Here is an 18,709-nt window from a genome sequence, read left to right on the forward strand (position 1 = left end):
AAAGCTCCAATAATGGAAATGCAAGAGTTAATATGATTTAATCATGTCTCCAAAAAGAACCTAAAAATGTTTTACCAACACATATTTACAGGCCATTTGTCCCCTACAGATGAAGTTGTGTGTGTGTGGGGGGAGCATTGCTTGAGTTGTGTTCTATTTATTTGTTACATTTTTTCCCCCAATCAACATTTTGTTTATTGTATTGGGCCAGAAAAAGAAGTTGCATGACTATAAGATCTTGTATGTATAAGGGGCAGCTAAAATTTAATGTTCTGATCATGTGCAGCAATGATGTCCCTGAAATATGGCAGTATAGGCCAGGTTAACAGGTGACTTTAATTTCAAAGCATAAGAAACACTTTTTTCTAGCTTTATTTAGGTATAATTGACAAAAATTATATATACTTAATGTATATAATCATTTCATATTGTATGCATATATTGAAGCATAGGAAACATGTTATTGATATGTTAGAACTTTAAATATGGCTACTACTCTGATTGATAATGTTTCTCTGAGTGTAATCAGTTTCTTATTGAATCTATTTTCATCTAACTTAATTTCCTTTAGGTGCTTTTTTATATGTAAAAAATAGTAAAATGGTGTCTACTTCAAGGGTTGAAGGCTTGTCTTTCCTCATGAAAGAAAGTGCATATGACTTTTTAGGTAGATAAACAATCTATCACTTTTAGTACACCCTCAATTAATAGTATACACATATATGGAAGTTTCCAGATATTCATATTTTCTCTGAGGAAATTGACTACAGTTTGAAGTAAATTATGTCTACAAACTTTAAAATAGTGGCCATAAAACTCAAATTCCTACTGAAACCAAGGAGGTAAAATAAATTAATTTAGAGGGCTGGGAATACTCTCATAAGACATTGTGGGATCACAATTCTATAGGGGACAGAAGAGTGCATGCTCTGTCTATGGGTAGCCACTACTTCTCTACTTCATCTAGCTGTGCTGAGCCAGTAAATATGTGGGACCAGATCTTTTGCTAGATATTTCTTTTCAGAGTACCTACTAGAAATTCAGACTTTATGTAAAAACCTCAGGTTTTCAAAGCTCCGGGCAGACCGAATAAAATATATTTGGTAGCCTTTGCTGGCCAGTTTGCAGTCCTTGCTTTCAAAGCAGTGTGATGTACGGGGGCCTGTGTGGCTCAGTCCGTTAAGCGTACAACTTAGGCTCAGGTCATGATCTCATTGTTCATGAGTTTGGGCCCTACGTCAGGCTCTGTGCTGACATCTCAGAGCCTGGAGCCCGCTTTGGAGTTTGTGTCTCCTTCTCTCTGCCCCTCCCCCTCTCACACTCTGTCTCTGTTTTTCTCAAAAATAAGCATTTTTTTTTTTAAAGGAGCGTGGTGTAGAAAAATCACTTGCTTAGAGATCAAGGGACCCACAGATCTTGTCTCTTCTACTGTCTAAATGTGTAGCACATCTGTTGACCTTATTATGTTCTCATGAGAATAAAAGAGATATGACAATCTTTGGGGGAGATTTCAAAAAATGGTTCCCTAATATACAGTAGAGGAAGCAGGGTGATGAATTCAGGGGCAGTATCTTGAGTTAGGAGTTGGGAGACTTCTGACACAAATTTTCTATGCAATCTTGGCCAAATAATTGTACATCTGAGCGGCTAATTTTCTCATCTGGTAAATGGTGGTGGTGGTGGTGGGTAGTAAAGTAGAGCAGTTCAGACTCCCAATATATTATGTAGAAAAAAAGAGCTTCACTATTCATTGAAGGGATGAAAAGGAATGGCTCCCTCTTATCTTTCCTTATACTAACCACCAGCACTTTCCTTAAGTTCCTTAGAGTCCAGTTTCAAATCCATTGGAGTGGATCATCTCAAAGTTTGACTATATATTTAAAATGCTCTATTTTAAGTAATTTTCTCTATTTGAATGATTAGCAAATGTAACACTTTATTTGGTTACCTTCACATCAGAGGTAGGACCTACTATGTGATATTTGATAGTGAATTTTAAATTTATCTTCAAAATGACTACAATACTTAAATCCAATGGTTCTGTGACTTCTTAAGCAGACTCCTCACTTTGTAATATTTTGTTACCTCTTGTCATGTGTTTTGTATGCTGTTTATCAATTGTTAAATATGATTCTGTGGTCCAAGTTTAGGTTTCAAATGTAACAATTCCATATCTCTGATTCTTCTACTAATCTGACTCCAATCAGAGAAGGGTATGGGTGGCAAGCATTGCTATTAACTTTGTTGCCTTTTGTCCACACACTACAAGTTAGAAGAATCAAAGTACGAAAATGTATTTATAATTATTACAGATTAAAAATTATCTTGACAAAGTAGAAATATCACCTTCCCTCACTTACTCAATTCTTGAGTCTCAACTGGTGCAGAATCAATTTCTAGTCATAACTTGTGTATGGGGGAGAGTCTTCCTACAGTCAGGATAACTGGTGTTCTGATCATGTGTAGCAATGATGATGATTGGATCTGCTAAGCTGTGTACAGACCCTTACTACTTTATCACAATATGATGTAGGATCTTGGTAATAGTTTTATTGGTGGTAGTGGTGTATTGAATATAGTATCTGACCCAGTGTTCTTGAACATGTATAACCCCATTTTGTCAGTAGCTTTATAAGAATGTGGTTGTTAGTATATTTCAGCCACAAAGATAAGTTCTAGTGAATTTCAGGCCCTTTATTCATAGTTTTAATATCACAGCCAAACTTAGAAATGGAGAGAGGCAGCAAAAGGTAATTTCAAGAGACTAGGAGGTATCAGAGGGAGATAATCATTCTAGGCCAACTCCAGGAAACCCAAATGACAGCTCTTTTATACTGATTTGATAATATCTGTAGCATCATCTGCTTATTTAGTCAAATTTTCCAAAATGTTGATTACTTGGAAAAGTATAAGGAAATCTAAAATAAATTGACACAAAGAATGAACAAATTAAGCAGTATAGAAGTCACACTTTTTTTGAACATCAAAAATAATGTATATGTATTTAACTTGTCTATAAAGTCCTAGAGCCATAGCTAGTATTAGGCAGTATTGTAAAATACATTCTCACACCTGACCAGACAAAGAAAAAAAATTTTAAAGTTAAGTGAACTCCTAATTTCTAAGAAATGTTAAAATCCTTAATAACAGAACAGTTAATTCATGGGCATTTATATATTTATTGGATAATTGTAACAAGAATATTTCAGTATTTGGTAATTTTATTTTATTTAATTTTTTAAATATTTTAATGTTTTTATTTATTTTTGAGAGAGGGAGAGACAGAGTGAGTCGGGGAGGGGAAGAGAGAGAGAGAGGGAGACACAGAATCCAAAGCAGGTTCCAGGCTCTGAGCTGTCAGCATGATGTGAGGCTTGAACTCACAAGCCATGAGATGAGCTGAAGTTGGATGCTCAACCTGGGTTGGGTGCCACTCAGGTACCCCAGTATTTGGTAATTTTAAAGTCTAAACTTAAATAATCTATGAATCTCAGGTCATAGAAGATGTAAATGATTTTTTTGAACTTAATATAATTATATACATATGGTGACAGCCAAAAAAGTTCTGTTGACTTCAGAAAGTTTTGTAGAAACTTTGGAAAGAGAGGATATCTCTACTAAAAGGAAACATAAAATCCTCCAATCCAGTAACATATAGCCCATTGAATTAAGGAAGTATGCATTATCATTGACTTAGTATGCATGAATATATTTCACTTTAAGAAAGTGTCATTTCAAAACAGGTTGGGTGAGTGAACTATAAAGCAAAATCACATAGTTCTGACAGTCAAACGACAGAACACAAGAATAGGTGAAAAAAAGGTTCACTTTCCTTCACTCCCACCTCCTTTCCCTAGCATCCCCAGATATATGTTTGCATTTCTGGTTTATTTAGTAACCTTTATGCAGACCTTTAAGCAGAAAAGAGTTACCTTTCAAAACAAACAAGCAAACAACAAAAAAACCTGAAAAGAGACTTTTTTCAATTTAATTTTTAAAAATTTCAATAAAATTAACACAGTGTTATATTAGTTTCAGGTGTACAATATAGCGATTCAACAATTTTAAACTCAGTGCTCATCACGATAAATACACTATTAATCCCCTTCACCTATTTCATCCATCCCCCACCCACTGGCCCTGTCATAACCATCTGTTTGTTCTCTTAGTTGAGATTCTCTTTGTCTCTTTTTTGTTTGTTCATTTTTTTCTTTTATAAAATTTTTTAAATGTTTATTTATTTTTGAGAGAGAGAGAGAACGTGAGTGGGAGAGGGCAGAGAGAGAGGGAGACACAGAATCCGAAATAGGCTCCTGGCTCTGAGGTGTTAGCACAGAGTCCAACGTGGGGATCTAACCCACGAACCACAATATCATGCCTGAGCTTAAGCTGGACACTTAACTGACCGAGCCACCCAGGTGCCCCCCCCCCGCCTTTTTCTTAAATTCCTCATATGAGTGAAGTCATATGGTATTTGTCTTTCTCTGACTGGCTTACTGGAGGAGACTTCTAACAAAAATGCTATTTCGAGAGATTACAGAAGGATGATGAACCAGCTATATATATATTTGTAGTGGGCATTATAAGGAGGTTCCTATTTCTGTACTACCAAGAAAGTGTGCTAAAGCTCAAAAGAGCCAAATTGCAGTCCTTATAGTTTTTTAAAGCATATTGTTTTATTTTATATGTACTTTTTTTCAGTTTTAGTTTTAATTCCAGTATACCTAACACACAGTGTTATATTCAGGCATACCGTACAGTGTTTCAACAATTCTATACATTACTTAGGAATCATCAGTACTCTTAAACTCTTCACCTATTTCACCTATTCCTCTACCCACCTCACCTCTGGTAACCATTAGTTTGTTCTCTATAGTTAGTTAAGAGTCTATTTTTTTTTTGTTTCTCTTTTTCTAGGTTCATTTGTTTAGTTTCTTAAATTCCACATATGAGTGAAGTCTTATGGTATTTGCCTTTTTCTGATTGCCTTATTTCACTTAGCATTATACCTTCTAGATCCATCTGTGTTTTGCAAATGACAAGATTTTATTCTCTTTTATGACTGAGTACAATTCCATTGTCTATATATACTTCATCTTCTCTATCCATTCATCTATTGATGGACACTGGGTTACTTCTATAATTTGGCTATTGTAAATAATGCTGCAGTAAACATAGAGGAGCCTATATCTTTTGAATTCATGTTTTTGTATTTTTTGGGTAAATGCTGAACAGTGGAATTACTGGATCATAGGGTAATTCTATTTTTAATTTTTTGAGGAACCTCCATACTGTTTTACACAGTGGCTGCACCAATTTGCATTCCCACCAACAGTGCACAAGTGTTCCTATTTCTCCACATCCTTCCTAACATCTGTTGTTTCATGTGTTGTTGTTTTTAGCCATTCTGGCAGGTGTGAGGTGATATCTCATTGTGGTTTTGGTTTGCATTTCCGTGATGATGAGTGATTTTGAGCATCTTTTCATGTGTCTGTTGGCCATGTGGATGACTTATCTGGAGAAATGTCTGTTCATGTCTTCTGCTCATTTTATTTGGATTATTTGTTTTCTGGATGTTGATTTTGTTAAATTCTTTATAGATTTTGAATACTAACCCTTTATAGGATATGTCATTTACAAATATCTTCTCTCATTCTGTAGGCTGCCTTTTAGTTTTGTTGATTGTTTCCTTTACTGTGCAGAAGCTTTTTATTCTGGTGTAGTCCCAGTAGTTTACTTTTGCTTTTGTTTCCTTTCCCTCAGGAGACATATCTAGAAAAATGTTTCTATGGCTGATGTCAGAGCATTTACAGCATGTGCTCTCTGCTAGGATTTTTTATGATTTCAGGTCTCCTTCTGAAGGTTTTTTCCATTTTTAGTTTACTTTTGTGTATTGTGTAAGAAAGTGATCCAGTTTCATTTTTTTGCATGTTGTTGTCCAGTTTTCCAAACACCATTTCCCCTTTTTCATTGCATCTTCCTGCCTCCTTTGTCAAAGATTAAATGACCGTTTATTCATGGGTTTATTTCTGGGCTCTCTATTATGTTATACTGATATATGTGTCTATATTTGTGCCAGTACCATACTATTTTGATTATTATGGCTTTGTAGTATATCCTTAAATCTGGGATTGTGGTATTTCCAGTCTTGTTTTTCTTTTTCAAGATGGCTTGGGCTGTTCAGGGTGTTTTTTGTTTCCATACAAATTTTAGGATTGTTTGTTCTAGTTCTGTGAAAAATATATTTTGTATTTTGATAGGGCTTGCATTAAATCTATAGATTTCTTTGGGCAGTATGGGAATTTTAATAATATTTCTTCTCCCAATTCATTCGTATAGAATATCTTTTGATTTGTGTAAGCTATAATTTCTTTCATCAGTGTATTATGGTTTTCAGTGTAGAGATGTTTCACCTCCTTGGTTAAGTTTATTCCTTGGTATTTTGTTCTTTTTGGTGCAATTGTATGTAGAATTATTTTCTTAATTTGTCTTTCTGCTTCTTAATTATTAGTGTACAGAAATGCATTGGATTTCTGTATACTGATTTTGTATCCTGAAACTTTACTGAATTCATTTAGCAGTTCTAGTAGTTTCTTGTTGGAGTGTTTTGTGTTCTTTCTATATAGTATCATGTCATCTGCAAATGGTGAAAATTTTACTTCTTTCTTACCAATTTAGATTACTTTCCTTTTGTTATCTGATTGCTGTGGCTAGGACTTCCAGTACTATGTTGGATAAACGTGTTGAGAGTGGACATCCTTATCTTGTTCCTGACCTTAGGGGAAAAGCTCTAAGTTTTTCAGCATTGTTTATGCTGTTAGCTGTGGCTTTTTCATATAAGGCCGTTATTACATTGAGGTATGGTCTCTCTAAACCAATTTTGTTGAGGATTTTTATCATGAATGGATGTTGTACTTTGTGAAATGCTTTTTCCTCATCTATTGAAATGATCAAGTGATTTTTATCCTTTCTCTTATTGATTTGATGCATCACACTTATTCATTGGTGAATATTGAGCCACCTTTGCATCCCAGGAATAAATCCCACTTTATTAAGTTGAATGATTTTTCAAATGTATTATTTGACTTGGTTTGCTAATATTTTGCTCGGGATTTTTTCATCTGTGTTCATTGGAGATATTGGCTTGTAGTTCTCCTTATCTGGTTTTGGTATCAGAGTAATTCTGGCCTCATAGGATGAATTTGGAAGCTTTCTTCCCCTTTTACTTCTTGGAATAATTAGAGAATAGGTATTGATTCTTTCTTATAGGTTTGGTAGAATTCACCTGTGAAGCCATCTGGTTCTGGACTTTTGTTTGTTGAAAATGTTTTGATTACTGATTCAGTTTCATTAATAATAATTGTTCAAATTTTCTATTTCTTCCTGATTCAGTTTTGGGAGGTCATATTTCTAGGAATTTGTTTCTTCCAGGTTGTCCAATTTGTTGGCATATAATTTTTCATAATCTTCTCTTATAATCCTTTGTGTTTCTGTGGTGCTGATTGTTATTTATCTCCTTTCATTTTTGATTTTCTTCATTTGAGTCCCCTCCCCTTTTTGTTTCTGATGAGCCTGGCTAAAGGTTTATCAATTTTGTTGATTTATTTCAAAGACTCAGTCCCTGAGTTCATTGATCTGTTTCATTTCTTTTTTATTTTCTATTGAAATTTTTAAAAATATTTTTTAAGAGAGAGAGACACACACACACACAGAATCTGAAACAGACTCCAGGCTCTGAGCTGTCAGCATGGAGCCCGATGCAGGGCTCAAACCCACAAACTGCAAGATCATGACCTGAGCCAATGTCAGATGCTTAACCAACTGAGCCACCCAGGCGCCCCCTTTTTATTTTCTATTTAATTTTAGTTCTGCTTGACTCTTTCTTTTTTCCTTCTTTCTACTGTTTTTAGGCATTGTTTGTTCTTTTTCTATATCCTTTAGATGTAAGGTTAGATTGTTTATTTGAGATTTTTCTTGCTTCTTGAAATAGGCTTGTATTACTGTGAACTTCCCTCCTAGAACCACCTTTGCTGCATCCAGAATTGTTCTGACTGTTGTGTTTTCATTTGCATTTATTTTCATGTAATTTTTATTTTTTCTTTAATTTACTGATTGACCCACTCATTGTTTAGTAGCATGGTATTTAAAATTTTTTTTTAACGTTTATTTATTTTTGAGACAGAGAGAGACAGAGCATGAATGGGGGAGGGTCAGAGAGAGAGGGAAACACAGAATCTGAAACAGGTTCCAGGCTCTGAGCTGTCAGCACAGAGCCCCACGCGGGGCTTGAACTCACAGACCGCGAGATCATGACCTGAGCTGAAGTGGGACATTTAACCGACTGAGCCACCCAGGCGCCCCTAGTAGCATGGTATTTAACCTCCATGTATTTGTATTCCTTCCAGGTTTTTTCTTGTGGTTGATTTCTAGTTTCATGGTGTTGTCATTGGAAAAGATGCATGGTATGACTTTGATCATTTTAAATTAGTTGAGACTTGTTTTGTGGCCTAATATGTGACCTATTCTGGAAAATGTTCCATGTGCACTTGAAAAGAATATGTATTCTGCTTTTTTAAGATGGAATGTTCTGAATATATCTGTTAGATACATCTGGTCCAATGTGTCATTCAAAGCCACTGTTTCCTTGTTGATTTTGTTTGGATGATCTGTCCATTGATGTAAGTGGGTATTAAAGTACCCTATTATTCTATTACTGTCAACTACTTCCTTTGTTTGTTATCAGCTGCTTTATGTATTTGGGTGCTTCCATTTTGGGTCATAAATATTTACAATTGTTATATCTCCCTGTTGGGATTTTCTCTTTATGTAATGTAATTCTTTGTCTCTTGTTAACGTCTTTGTTTTAGAGTCTATTTTGTCTGATATAAGTATCACTACCCCTGATTTCTTTTCACTTCCAATTGGATGATAGATGTATACTAGAGGGAATGAAGAATAGACTAGAGGAAGCAGAATGACATAAATGTTTCTCCATCCTTTCACTTGTAAACTGCATGTGTCTTTAAGTCTGAAATGAATCTCTTGTTGGCAGCATATAGATAGGTCTGGCTATTTCTTCCATTTTTTTCAATGGTACATATAGCCAATTAACTTTCAAAGTCATTATGGATACATGTATGTTTATTTCTATTTTGTTATGTGCTTTATGGTTGTTTTTGTAGTTTTCTCTCTTCTCTTGCTCTCTTCTCTCATAGTTTGCTGGCTTTTTTTAGTGACATACTTGGATTCTTTTTATTTTTTTGCCTATATATTACTAGTTTTTCATTTGTGGTTATCATTAGGCTTGTATATAACATCTCATGCATATGGCAGTCTATATTAAGTTGATGGTTGCTTAAGTTTAAACCCATTCTAAAAGCACTAAATTTTTACTCCTCTTCCCTGAACATTTTAGATATATGATGTAATACTTTATATCCTTTTATATTGTGAATACTTTGGCTGATTTTTATAGGTATAATTGATTTTAATGCTTTTGTGCTTCCTACTTTTATTACTCTTGCTTGTGGTTTTCTTTCCACTCAAAGAATCCTCTTAAACATTTCTTGTAAGGCTGGTAGTGGTGATGAATTCCTTTAACTTTTGTTTATCTTGGAAACTTTGTCTCTTCCTCTATTCTGAATTATAGCCTTTCTGGATAGAGTATTCTTGGTTGTAGTTTTTTTTTTTTTTCTTTTCTTTCAACACTTTGAATATATCATGCCACTCCATTTAATCCTGCAGTTTCTGATGAAAAGCCAACTGATAGCCTTATGGGGTTTCCTTTGTATGTAAGTGTTTTCTTTCCTCTTTCTGCTTTTAACATTCTCTCTTTGTCACCACATTTTGCCATTTTAGTAACTGTGTGTCTTTGTGTGGACCTCCTTTGGTTGATTTTTTTTTGGGCTCTCTCTGTGTCTCCTGGATCTGGATTTCTGTTTCCTTCCCCATATTCTGGAAATTTTCAGCTGTTATCTCTTAAAATACAGTTTCCATCCCCTTTTCTCACTCTTCTCTTTATGGGATCCCTATAATGATAATGTTATGTTTTGTGGTGTCACTGAGTGTCTCTATTTTCATTTTTTTTATTATTGTTATTTTTGCTATGTCATGTTCAATTTGATTGCTTTTCTTTATTCTGTCCTCCAAGTCACTGATCTGTTCTGCTTCTTCTAATCTATTCTTTATTCCTTTTAGTGTATTTTTATTTTCAGTTATTGAATTCTTCATTTCTGATTGGTTCTCTTTTATGTTTTCTATCTTTTAAAAGTTTATTTAGTTATTTATTTATTTAGAGAGCACATGAGTAGGGGAGGGGGAGAGAGAGAGGGAGAGAGAATCCCAAGCAGGCTCCACACTGTCAGTGCAGAGCCCAGTGTGCGGCTCAAACTCACAAACTGTGAGATCATGACCTGAGCTGAAGTCAAGAGCTGGTTGCTTAACTAACTGAGTCACACTGACACCCCCTATATTTTCTATCTTTTTATTGAGGGTCTCGCTGAGGATTTCCACTCTTTGTTCAAGTCCAGTGAATTATCTTTATGACCATTACTTTAAGTTTTCTATTAGTCATATTACCTATCTTTGGTTCATTTAATTCTCTTGCTGTGATTTCATCCTCTTTTTCATTTGGGTCATATTCCTTTGTGTCCTCATTCTGTCTAGCTCTCTGTGTCTGTTTCTATATGTTAGGAAAGTCAGGTAAGTCTCCGTCTCTTGAAAGAAGTGACGTTATGAAGAAGAGGTCCTGTCATGCGCTGCAATGCAATGTCCCCTGTTTTCCATAACCTGGCACATCAAAGGTGTATTCTATGTTTGTTGCATATACCCTGCTATTATTGTGTCTGAGCTGTTTTTACCTTCAGTACAGTCATCTGCAGTGGCTCTCTTTGCCTCTTGTAGTCATGGTTTGGTCCCTGTGTTAGTGAGTTTGAAGCTGCCTTAGGCTTGAGTTGAATCAGACCAGGCATTTGCCAGAGCTATGGCAGCACCAAACTGCAGGGCACTCTCCCTATCTTGTCCCCTGAGAAGCTGTCATTGGTGGGCGGGTCCTAGAATCAGAGCAGATGTATATGCCTCTGCTGGGTTTGCAGTCAGAATTGCATGTGTGGGTATCTTCCTGTTTCCCTAGGGCAGGGATCACTTTGGAGTGGTGGTGGCCTCTGTCATGTTTGCTTCACCCTGCCAGACTTATGGCATTACTTTGGATGGTCTCCTGACAAAGGCCTGTTGGAGAGGGCATGTCTATAGGAAAATGTGGGGTGGGGAGCACAGTGTCAGCAAGGTCTATGCTGCTGTACTACAGGAGGTTACCTTCAGCCACCCTGGGAAAACTCTTCCCCAATCTGGGATGGAGGGGATAGTCTGTAGATGAGCACAGGGGTGGGGCAAGATTTGTGGAGAGTATTCATCTGCAGTAGTTCCCACAGTTGTCTGGGTAGGTAGGCTGTAGGGCAGGAGAGGGAAATGCCCCCTGCCAGCTCTTTTTTTCTAGAAGTCCTCAAAGAGCTCTTCCCCAGCACCTGCTCTGACATTAGTAAATAAATCTCCTTCCTGTATACCCCAGGCATTTTTCAAACCACTGCTTCTATGCTGTATTTCAGTGGGGCTGTTTGTTATGCTGTTTATTTAATGGCAGGCACTCAGGTTGCAATTGCCCTCTGGATCTTCCAGAGTGGAGTTGCTGAATTTTAAAGTTCCATGTGTTAAGCCCTACTGATTGTTAAGAACAAACAAAGTTAGGTTCCTTTGGTTTTCAAAGCCAAATATTATGGAGATTCATCTTCCCACTTTGGGTTCCCCATGCCTGTCATGTTTGGTGTAGGGTCTGCTCCCCTTCATTTTCTTTGCCCAAGGTATCCCTCCCTTCCATGGACAGTCCTACATGTCAGTTTGACTCTTAACTATATCTCTGCCCTTTCTACCCTCTTTAATGTGGCATCTTTTCTACATTTATCTATGGAGAGTCTGTTCTGTCAGTCTTTGGGTCGTTTTCTGGTTTATTTACTCTAATGTGGATGTTATCTAGGTGTAACCATGGGACGAGGTGAGCCAAGGGTCTTCCTACTCTGCCATCTTCTCTGGAAACAATATGTTTTAGATTTCACTGTTCTTCACTAAGGAGTTTGTAAACAGTGGGAAATACTATACTACTGGAAAAAATGTTTGCTTTCTTAATTAAGCTAATCTTGTGGGGGTTTTTTATTAATCTTTTTTGCATGTGTTTATTTTGTGTGGATGTGTGTATGACTCTGTGTGTGTGTGTGTGTGTGTGTGTGTGTGTGTGTGTGTAACCCTTTTGGGGAGGATGTAAGATAGTTCATTATTGCTCCAGAAATAAGTATACAGTGAGCTATGTGATTACATGGCTCCATGTTTAGAAAATTAAGGCATAAAACTGATATTGGCTCACTGTCATCATCCTGTTGGCCAAATAAAAAAATTAAAAAAAAAACCTAGAAGGGGATTTTTTTTCCTCTAAAAGTATTGGAACACCCATTGGGATGGGAAGAAAACTCTTGAGAGAAAGGAAGAAGATTCAATATTGCTGAATTTTTTTTTTGGAATTGTTATGACCCGAGGCCATTTTTATAAACAGAAATCTATAATCTTATTTCCTTGTCTTCATATATGGAAAAGCCCTAAACCACATGACATTTCAGATTATTCATTACCCAGTGGGGATTAGACCAGAAATATAATACCATTGTCCATATAATTTAAAACATTATCTAATATCAATTCAAGATTTTCTACCTTCTTTGTGCTCTTCCTTGCTGGTGTTTCATTGTATGTAACCTATCTAAAATTCTTGAAGAATTTAAGATTTTTTTGTGTGTGAAATATAATAAAGCCTTGATTAATTGGAAGCTAACTATCCAGAACTCTTGATTAACCAGTTTTATTTATTTATTTTTTGCTACACTCTCCTTTTAGAAGGAAGAGGCAAATGACAAGAAAACAAGCTGTTAACAGGTATTTATGTATTTATTTTTTTAAAATCAACTTTCTGGGAATGTCCTGGAGCCTGTACAAATTCAGCCCAACTTTAATAATTTTGTTTCCTGTACTATACTTATTAAGGTAGGAAAGTAGAGCTGTTGAAATGTTTCAGAACAAATGTTGAATCTTTCTTAATCCTTGGTAAAAAGAAAAATGAAATCCAAATAGCTAATTAGATCCTGTCTATTTGAAGGTACTAGTTAATTTGTGTTGCTGTAGTTTCACTATTGACAGTAATCATTTATATCTCTTAACTCAGAATGGATCCTAGGACCATGCAGTGGGGAGATGACTTCCAGCCACAGGAAGTAACTCCTTCCCTGGGAACTAAAGCAGAGTCTAGAGAAAGGCTACAAAATTGATGTGGGTTGAGTGAGGGTCACTGACATGAAAACCATGACAACTTTGTAAAACAGTGAGAAGATAATTCACTCCCCTCATGACTCTGGAATGCTTAGGAAGGTACATACACTTTTGAAGGGCAGCACAGACTATTAAGTGTGGTATAGCAATAATGGAAAAAAAATAGGCCATCTATTCTTCTGTAATTATTCTAAGCATTAGGCATGAGTATATTTTGTAAGCATGCTAGTAGTTCTAAAATATTCAAAATTATTTTTTTCTAAAAATATATTTTTAAAAAATAGTTTGAAATCTAGGAAGATTTATGCTTGAAACTTCCTGAAATATCTATGACAATTTCAGTTGAATTGCAATCAGAGATACCATATTGCTCTAGGCTTTATACCTTTTAGGTTGTAATGGGGAAAATAATGGACAGTAACTCAGAGAAGCAAGGGAAGAGGAAGGAAATCCATCATGCTCAAGTACATTTTTTAAAAAGATTTTTTTTATCTTTTAAGTAATCTGTACACTCAACATGGGGCTCAAACTCACAACCCTGAGATCTAGAGTCTCATGCTCTACTGACTGAGTCAGCCAGGCATCCTATAAAGTTCATTTTGATATTGCCTGGCAATACTGCCCCCTCTTCTCTTCCATGGACCCTTCTCACGTTAAGTCACCCTTTGGGGACTTTTCCCCAATATCTTCAGGGCTGCCCTTGATACATGTTTTATCCATATTTTTGTACAACAAAAATGTCATAGGGTTGTGGGGGAGAAGGGAACCACACCATGTGATTTATTCTGGATTTTCAACATAGAAAATTGAAAGCACTATGGTGATGTTTGCAATATCTGGGATATTTCCTATACTAAATGTTACTTTTAAATATCATGCACACTAAATAATACCCAAGTGACCTGAAGCAGCGGATGCGCCTCCTTAAGTGCCAAACTTTTCATTGGACACTTTTGTGTTATGGGAGATTAGAACCCACTAGATTTCATTAATGAATGATTTTAACTGAAAAATTTAAATGGATTGAGTTTTGAGTTAAGGTTTGGGATTTTGAAAGTAATTTTTTTTTTATTTTATATGAGTACAATTGAATTCAGACATTGAAATTTACTTTCATTGTATTTTAATTTTACTAGTAAAATGACATGCAAATTAATGCAATGCCCTCTTATTTAATTAATTATAACAGTAGTTTATCACTATAGATTTATTTTTTTTAATTTTTATTTTTGAGAGAAACAGCACTCAAGTGAGGGAGGGACAGAGAGAGAGGGGGTCTAAAGCAGACTCTGCACTGATAGCAGCAAGCCCAACATGGGGCTGGAACTCACAAATTGCGAGATCATGACCTGAGCTTAAGTCAGACGCTTAACTGACTGAGCCACCCAGATGCCCCTGTATAGATTTATTGTATTTTATTTTATTAGTTTATTTTATGAAATTTATTGTGAAATTGGTTTCCATACAACACACAGTGCTCATCCCAACAGGTGCCCTCCTCAATGCCCATCACCCACTTCCCACTCTCTCCCACCCCCCATCAACCCTCAGTTTATTCTCAGTTTTTAAGAGTCTCTTATGGTTTGGTTCCCTCCCTCTCTCTTTTTTTTTTCTTTCCCCTCGCCCATGGTCTTCTGTTAAGTTTTTCAGGATCCACATAAGAGTGAAAACATATGGTATCTGTCTTTCTCTGTATGACTTATTTCACTTAGCATAACACTCTCCAGTTCCATCCACATTGCTACAAAAGGCCACATTTCATTCTTTCTCATTGCCAAGTAGTATTCCATTGTGTATATAAACCACAATTTCCTTATCCATTCATCAGTTGATGGACATTTAGGCTCTTTCCACAATTTGTCTATTGTTGAAAGTTCTGCTATAAACATTGGGGTACAAGTGCCCCTATGCATCAGCACTCCTGTATCTCTTGGGTAAATTCCTAGCAGTGCTATTGCTGAGTTATAGGGTAGATCTATTTTTGATTTTTTGAGGAAACTCCACATTGTTTTCCAGAGTGGCTGCACCAGTTTGCATTCCCACCAACAGTGCAAGAAGGTTCCCGTTTCTCCACATCCTTGCCAGGACCTACAGTCTCCTGATCTTCATTTTAGCCACTCTGACTGGCTTGAGGATATACCTCAGTTTGGTTTTGATTTGTATTTCCCTGATGAGGAGTGACGTTGAGCATCTTTTCATGTGCCTATTGGCCATCTGGATGTCTTCTTTAGAGAAGTGTCCATTCATGTTTTCTGCCCATTTCTTCACTGGATTGTTTTTCAGGTGTGGAGTTTGGTGAGTTCTTTATAGATTTTGGATACTAGCCCTTTATCTGACATGTCATTTGCAAATATCTTTCCCATTCTGTCGGTTGCCTTTTAGTTTTGTTGACTGTTTCCTTTGCAGTGCAGAAGCTTTTTGTCTTCATGAGGTCCCAAGAGTTCATTTTTGTTTTTAATTCCCTTGCCTTTGGAGATGTGTCAAGTAAGAAATTGCTGCAGCTGAGGTCAGAGAGGTTTTTATAGGCTTATTTTATATTGATCAGAGCACACATTACATATGTACATATATAGGTAGTGCATTCTTACATTTCCTGTGATCTGAGAAAAATCATTAAATGTTCTTAAAAGTATATATACTGATTCACTCGCATAAACTACAGAGAAACAGGAGAGTTGCAAACTCTAATGCCTACTGAGGCAAGGCTGGTAAAGTAAATGAAAGACCATAAGCAATAGGGATTGGTGGGGACTATGGTGACCTAGAGAGTATGTATTCTTTCCAAAGGTGGCAGCTATTACTTAGCTCAACTTATTGCTACCATCTGGGAATGTAGGCCCAATGTTGTTAAGCTCTCAGTTTTTATTTTTTATTTTCATTAATTTTTTTAGAGAGAGAAAAGAGTGGGAGAGAGTAGAGGGAGAGGAGCATAGGGCGAGAGGGAGAGAAAGAATCTCAAGCAGGGTCCATGCCCAGCGTGGAGCCTGATGTGCGGCTTGATCTCATCAACCGTGAAATCAAGACCTGAGCTGAAATGAAGAGTCAGTTGCTTATCTGACTGAATCACCCAGGTCCCCCAGGCTCTGAGTTTTTAAGAGAAGCTGGGGATGCAGATTTTTACCTGAAATTCCCTAATTCTTCTTAAATGTTGGTAACTAACTCAATAAAAAGCAAAACAAAAACAAAAGAAAAGAAAAAGAAAGAAATACTGTGCAGGTTAAGCAAAATCATCTGTGGTCTGCATCTAGCCCATGGGCTCTCAGTTTGCTTTAAATTGTAAATCCTCTAGATATTGTAATTAAAAAAAATCACAATATATTATAAATACACCCAAAGGCCTTGATGACAGAAAAATCCATGTAAAGTGAATTAAAAATAAATGGAGTGTTGGGGCACCTGTGTGGCTCAGTTGATTTAGCCTCCGATTTCTGCTCAGGTCATGACCTCACAGTTTGTGAGTTTGAGCCCCGTGTCGGGCTCTGTGCGGACAGCTCAGAGCCTGGAGCCTGCTTTGAGTTCTGTGTCTCCCTCTCTCTCTCTGCCCCTCCCCACCCCTGCTCACACTCTGCTATCTCTCTCTCTCAAAAATAAATAAACATTAAAAAAATTTCTTTTTAATTAAAAAAATAAATGGGGTGTTTGTAAATAATTCTCCTCATACTCAAAATTGTGGCTATGCACTTCGTGATTTTTCCTTGCTATATGGAAATAACCAGGATAATTCTTCCTTAATTTGGTTTGAAAATTATGATAAAATTATGAATTTTTTGCTTTCATATTTATCAATGAAATGCAATATGAAAGATCATTACTTCCACATCCAAAGAGAACATTTAAATATAGGTTCTGTCACATAACATAATTAAAACTTCTGGTGCTTTAATAGGAAGAAAGCCATAAGAAAGCCATATATATATATATATATATATATATATATATATATATATATAGCATGTGTTCTTTTAATTTTAAGTTGACTTGTCTTTCAACAAATTTCCAATTTCTTCTAAAAAATTCCTTTATTTTTTATACATGGTTAAAATAGGAAATAAAAGAAATGTAAGTAGTTAATAAAAGTTCATTTGAACTTTTAATTGGCATTGGCAAATATAAAACGAACGTTAGTTATCTGACATTTTATTAAGAAGTAACTCTTTGACTAATGTGAGACTTCATTTGTTTATCTGTCTTGCCTTGGACCTTAGAATGTAATCTCACTGTGCTACAATGCTTTTAATATTTGTATACCCCTTTTATCACTGGCAATTCAAAAGTATATTTGTCTAAAAAGGAAACAATTAAATTCCAGTCTTTCTAGGAAAAAAAAAGAAAAAAAAACCTCCATTGCTAAACCTGCTTTAATGGCTCCTATGATCTGCACCATATATCCTTAGGACAGTCAGTTAACATTGTCATTTGTGGTGAGAAACTTATCAGAGGATTTTAAAAAATAGAAAACTGAAAAAGAAAGATAAAGAATTCACAGTTCTTTTAACTAAAAATGCCCGTCCTTTGTCAGCAAATTATTCTAGTTGCAGATTTAACACAGGCATATATGAAAGATGAGAAATTGTTGGGCAATTGGTCAACACATATGACAATTTGCAAAATAAGTGATATTTACTTAGATAAAATTTCAGTAGACTGTGCTGCCTTCTCTAGATCGTCAAATAGTTTTGACCACAAGTAATCTGTTGTGTGATAAAGATGAGCCATGTTTAAATATACTAATTAATTACAACTATTGTGTAAAAACTCTAACTAGAAATTCTTAGTTAATTGATTAGTCCTTACAGATAATTTAAGAAATGTTCTTTGATACAATAAACCAGTGTAGACATATAAATGAGATAATTCAGGAAAAATTTCAATAAACATCTCCTACTTTCATTTTGCCAGGACATGATAATATCTAACATTTTCCAGACATGATATCCCAGGTTATTTTATTTTATTTTATTTTATATTTTATTATTTATTATTTTTAAAAAATTTTTAAATGTTTTATTTATTTTTGAGAGAGAGAGAGAGAGAGAGAGAGAGAACGAGTGGGGGAAGGGCAGAGAGAGAGGGAGATACAGAATCTGAAGTAGGCTCCAGGCTCTGAACAGCTAGCACAGAGCCCAATGCCGGGCTTGAGCACATGAACCACGAGATCATCACCTGAGCCACAGTTGGATGCTTAACTGACTGAGCCACCCAGGCACCCCAATTTTATTATTTTTTTTTAATTTTTTTCAACGTTTTTATTTATTTTTGGGACAGAGAGAGACAGAGCATGAACGGGGGGGGGGGGCAGAGAGAGAGGGAAACACAGAATCAGAAGCAGGCTCCAGGCTCCGAG

The 18,709-nt window shown here is 35.9% G+C and overlaps 1 protein-coding gene across 1 annotated transcript in view; it reads left to right on the forward strand.

The window, feature by feature from the left end:
* Window positions 1-18,709, forward strand: part of DACH2 (dachshund family transcription factor 2) — a 775,171-nt gene that overhangs the window by 259,036 nt on the left and 497,426 nt on the right. Inside the window, exon 2 of the mRNA XM_053201428.1 lies at window positions 12,937-12,975. Within this exon, the coding sequence (XP_053057403.1) occupies window positions 12,937-12,975 (39 nt within the window). The remainder of the gene's footprint in view (window positions 1-12,936; window positions 12,976-18,709) is intronic.

The sequence above is a fragment of the Acinonyx jubatus genome, chromosome X, assembly GCF_027475565.1.
Source record: "Acinonyx jubatus isolate Ajub_Pintada_27869175 chromosome X, VMU_Ajub_asm_v1.0, whole genome shotgun sequence".
NCBI lineage: Eukaryota > Metazoa > Chordata > Mammalia > Carnivora > Felidae > Acinonyx > Acinonyx jubatus.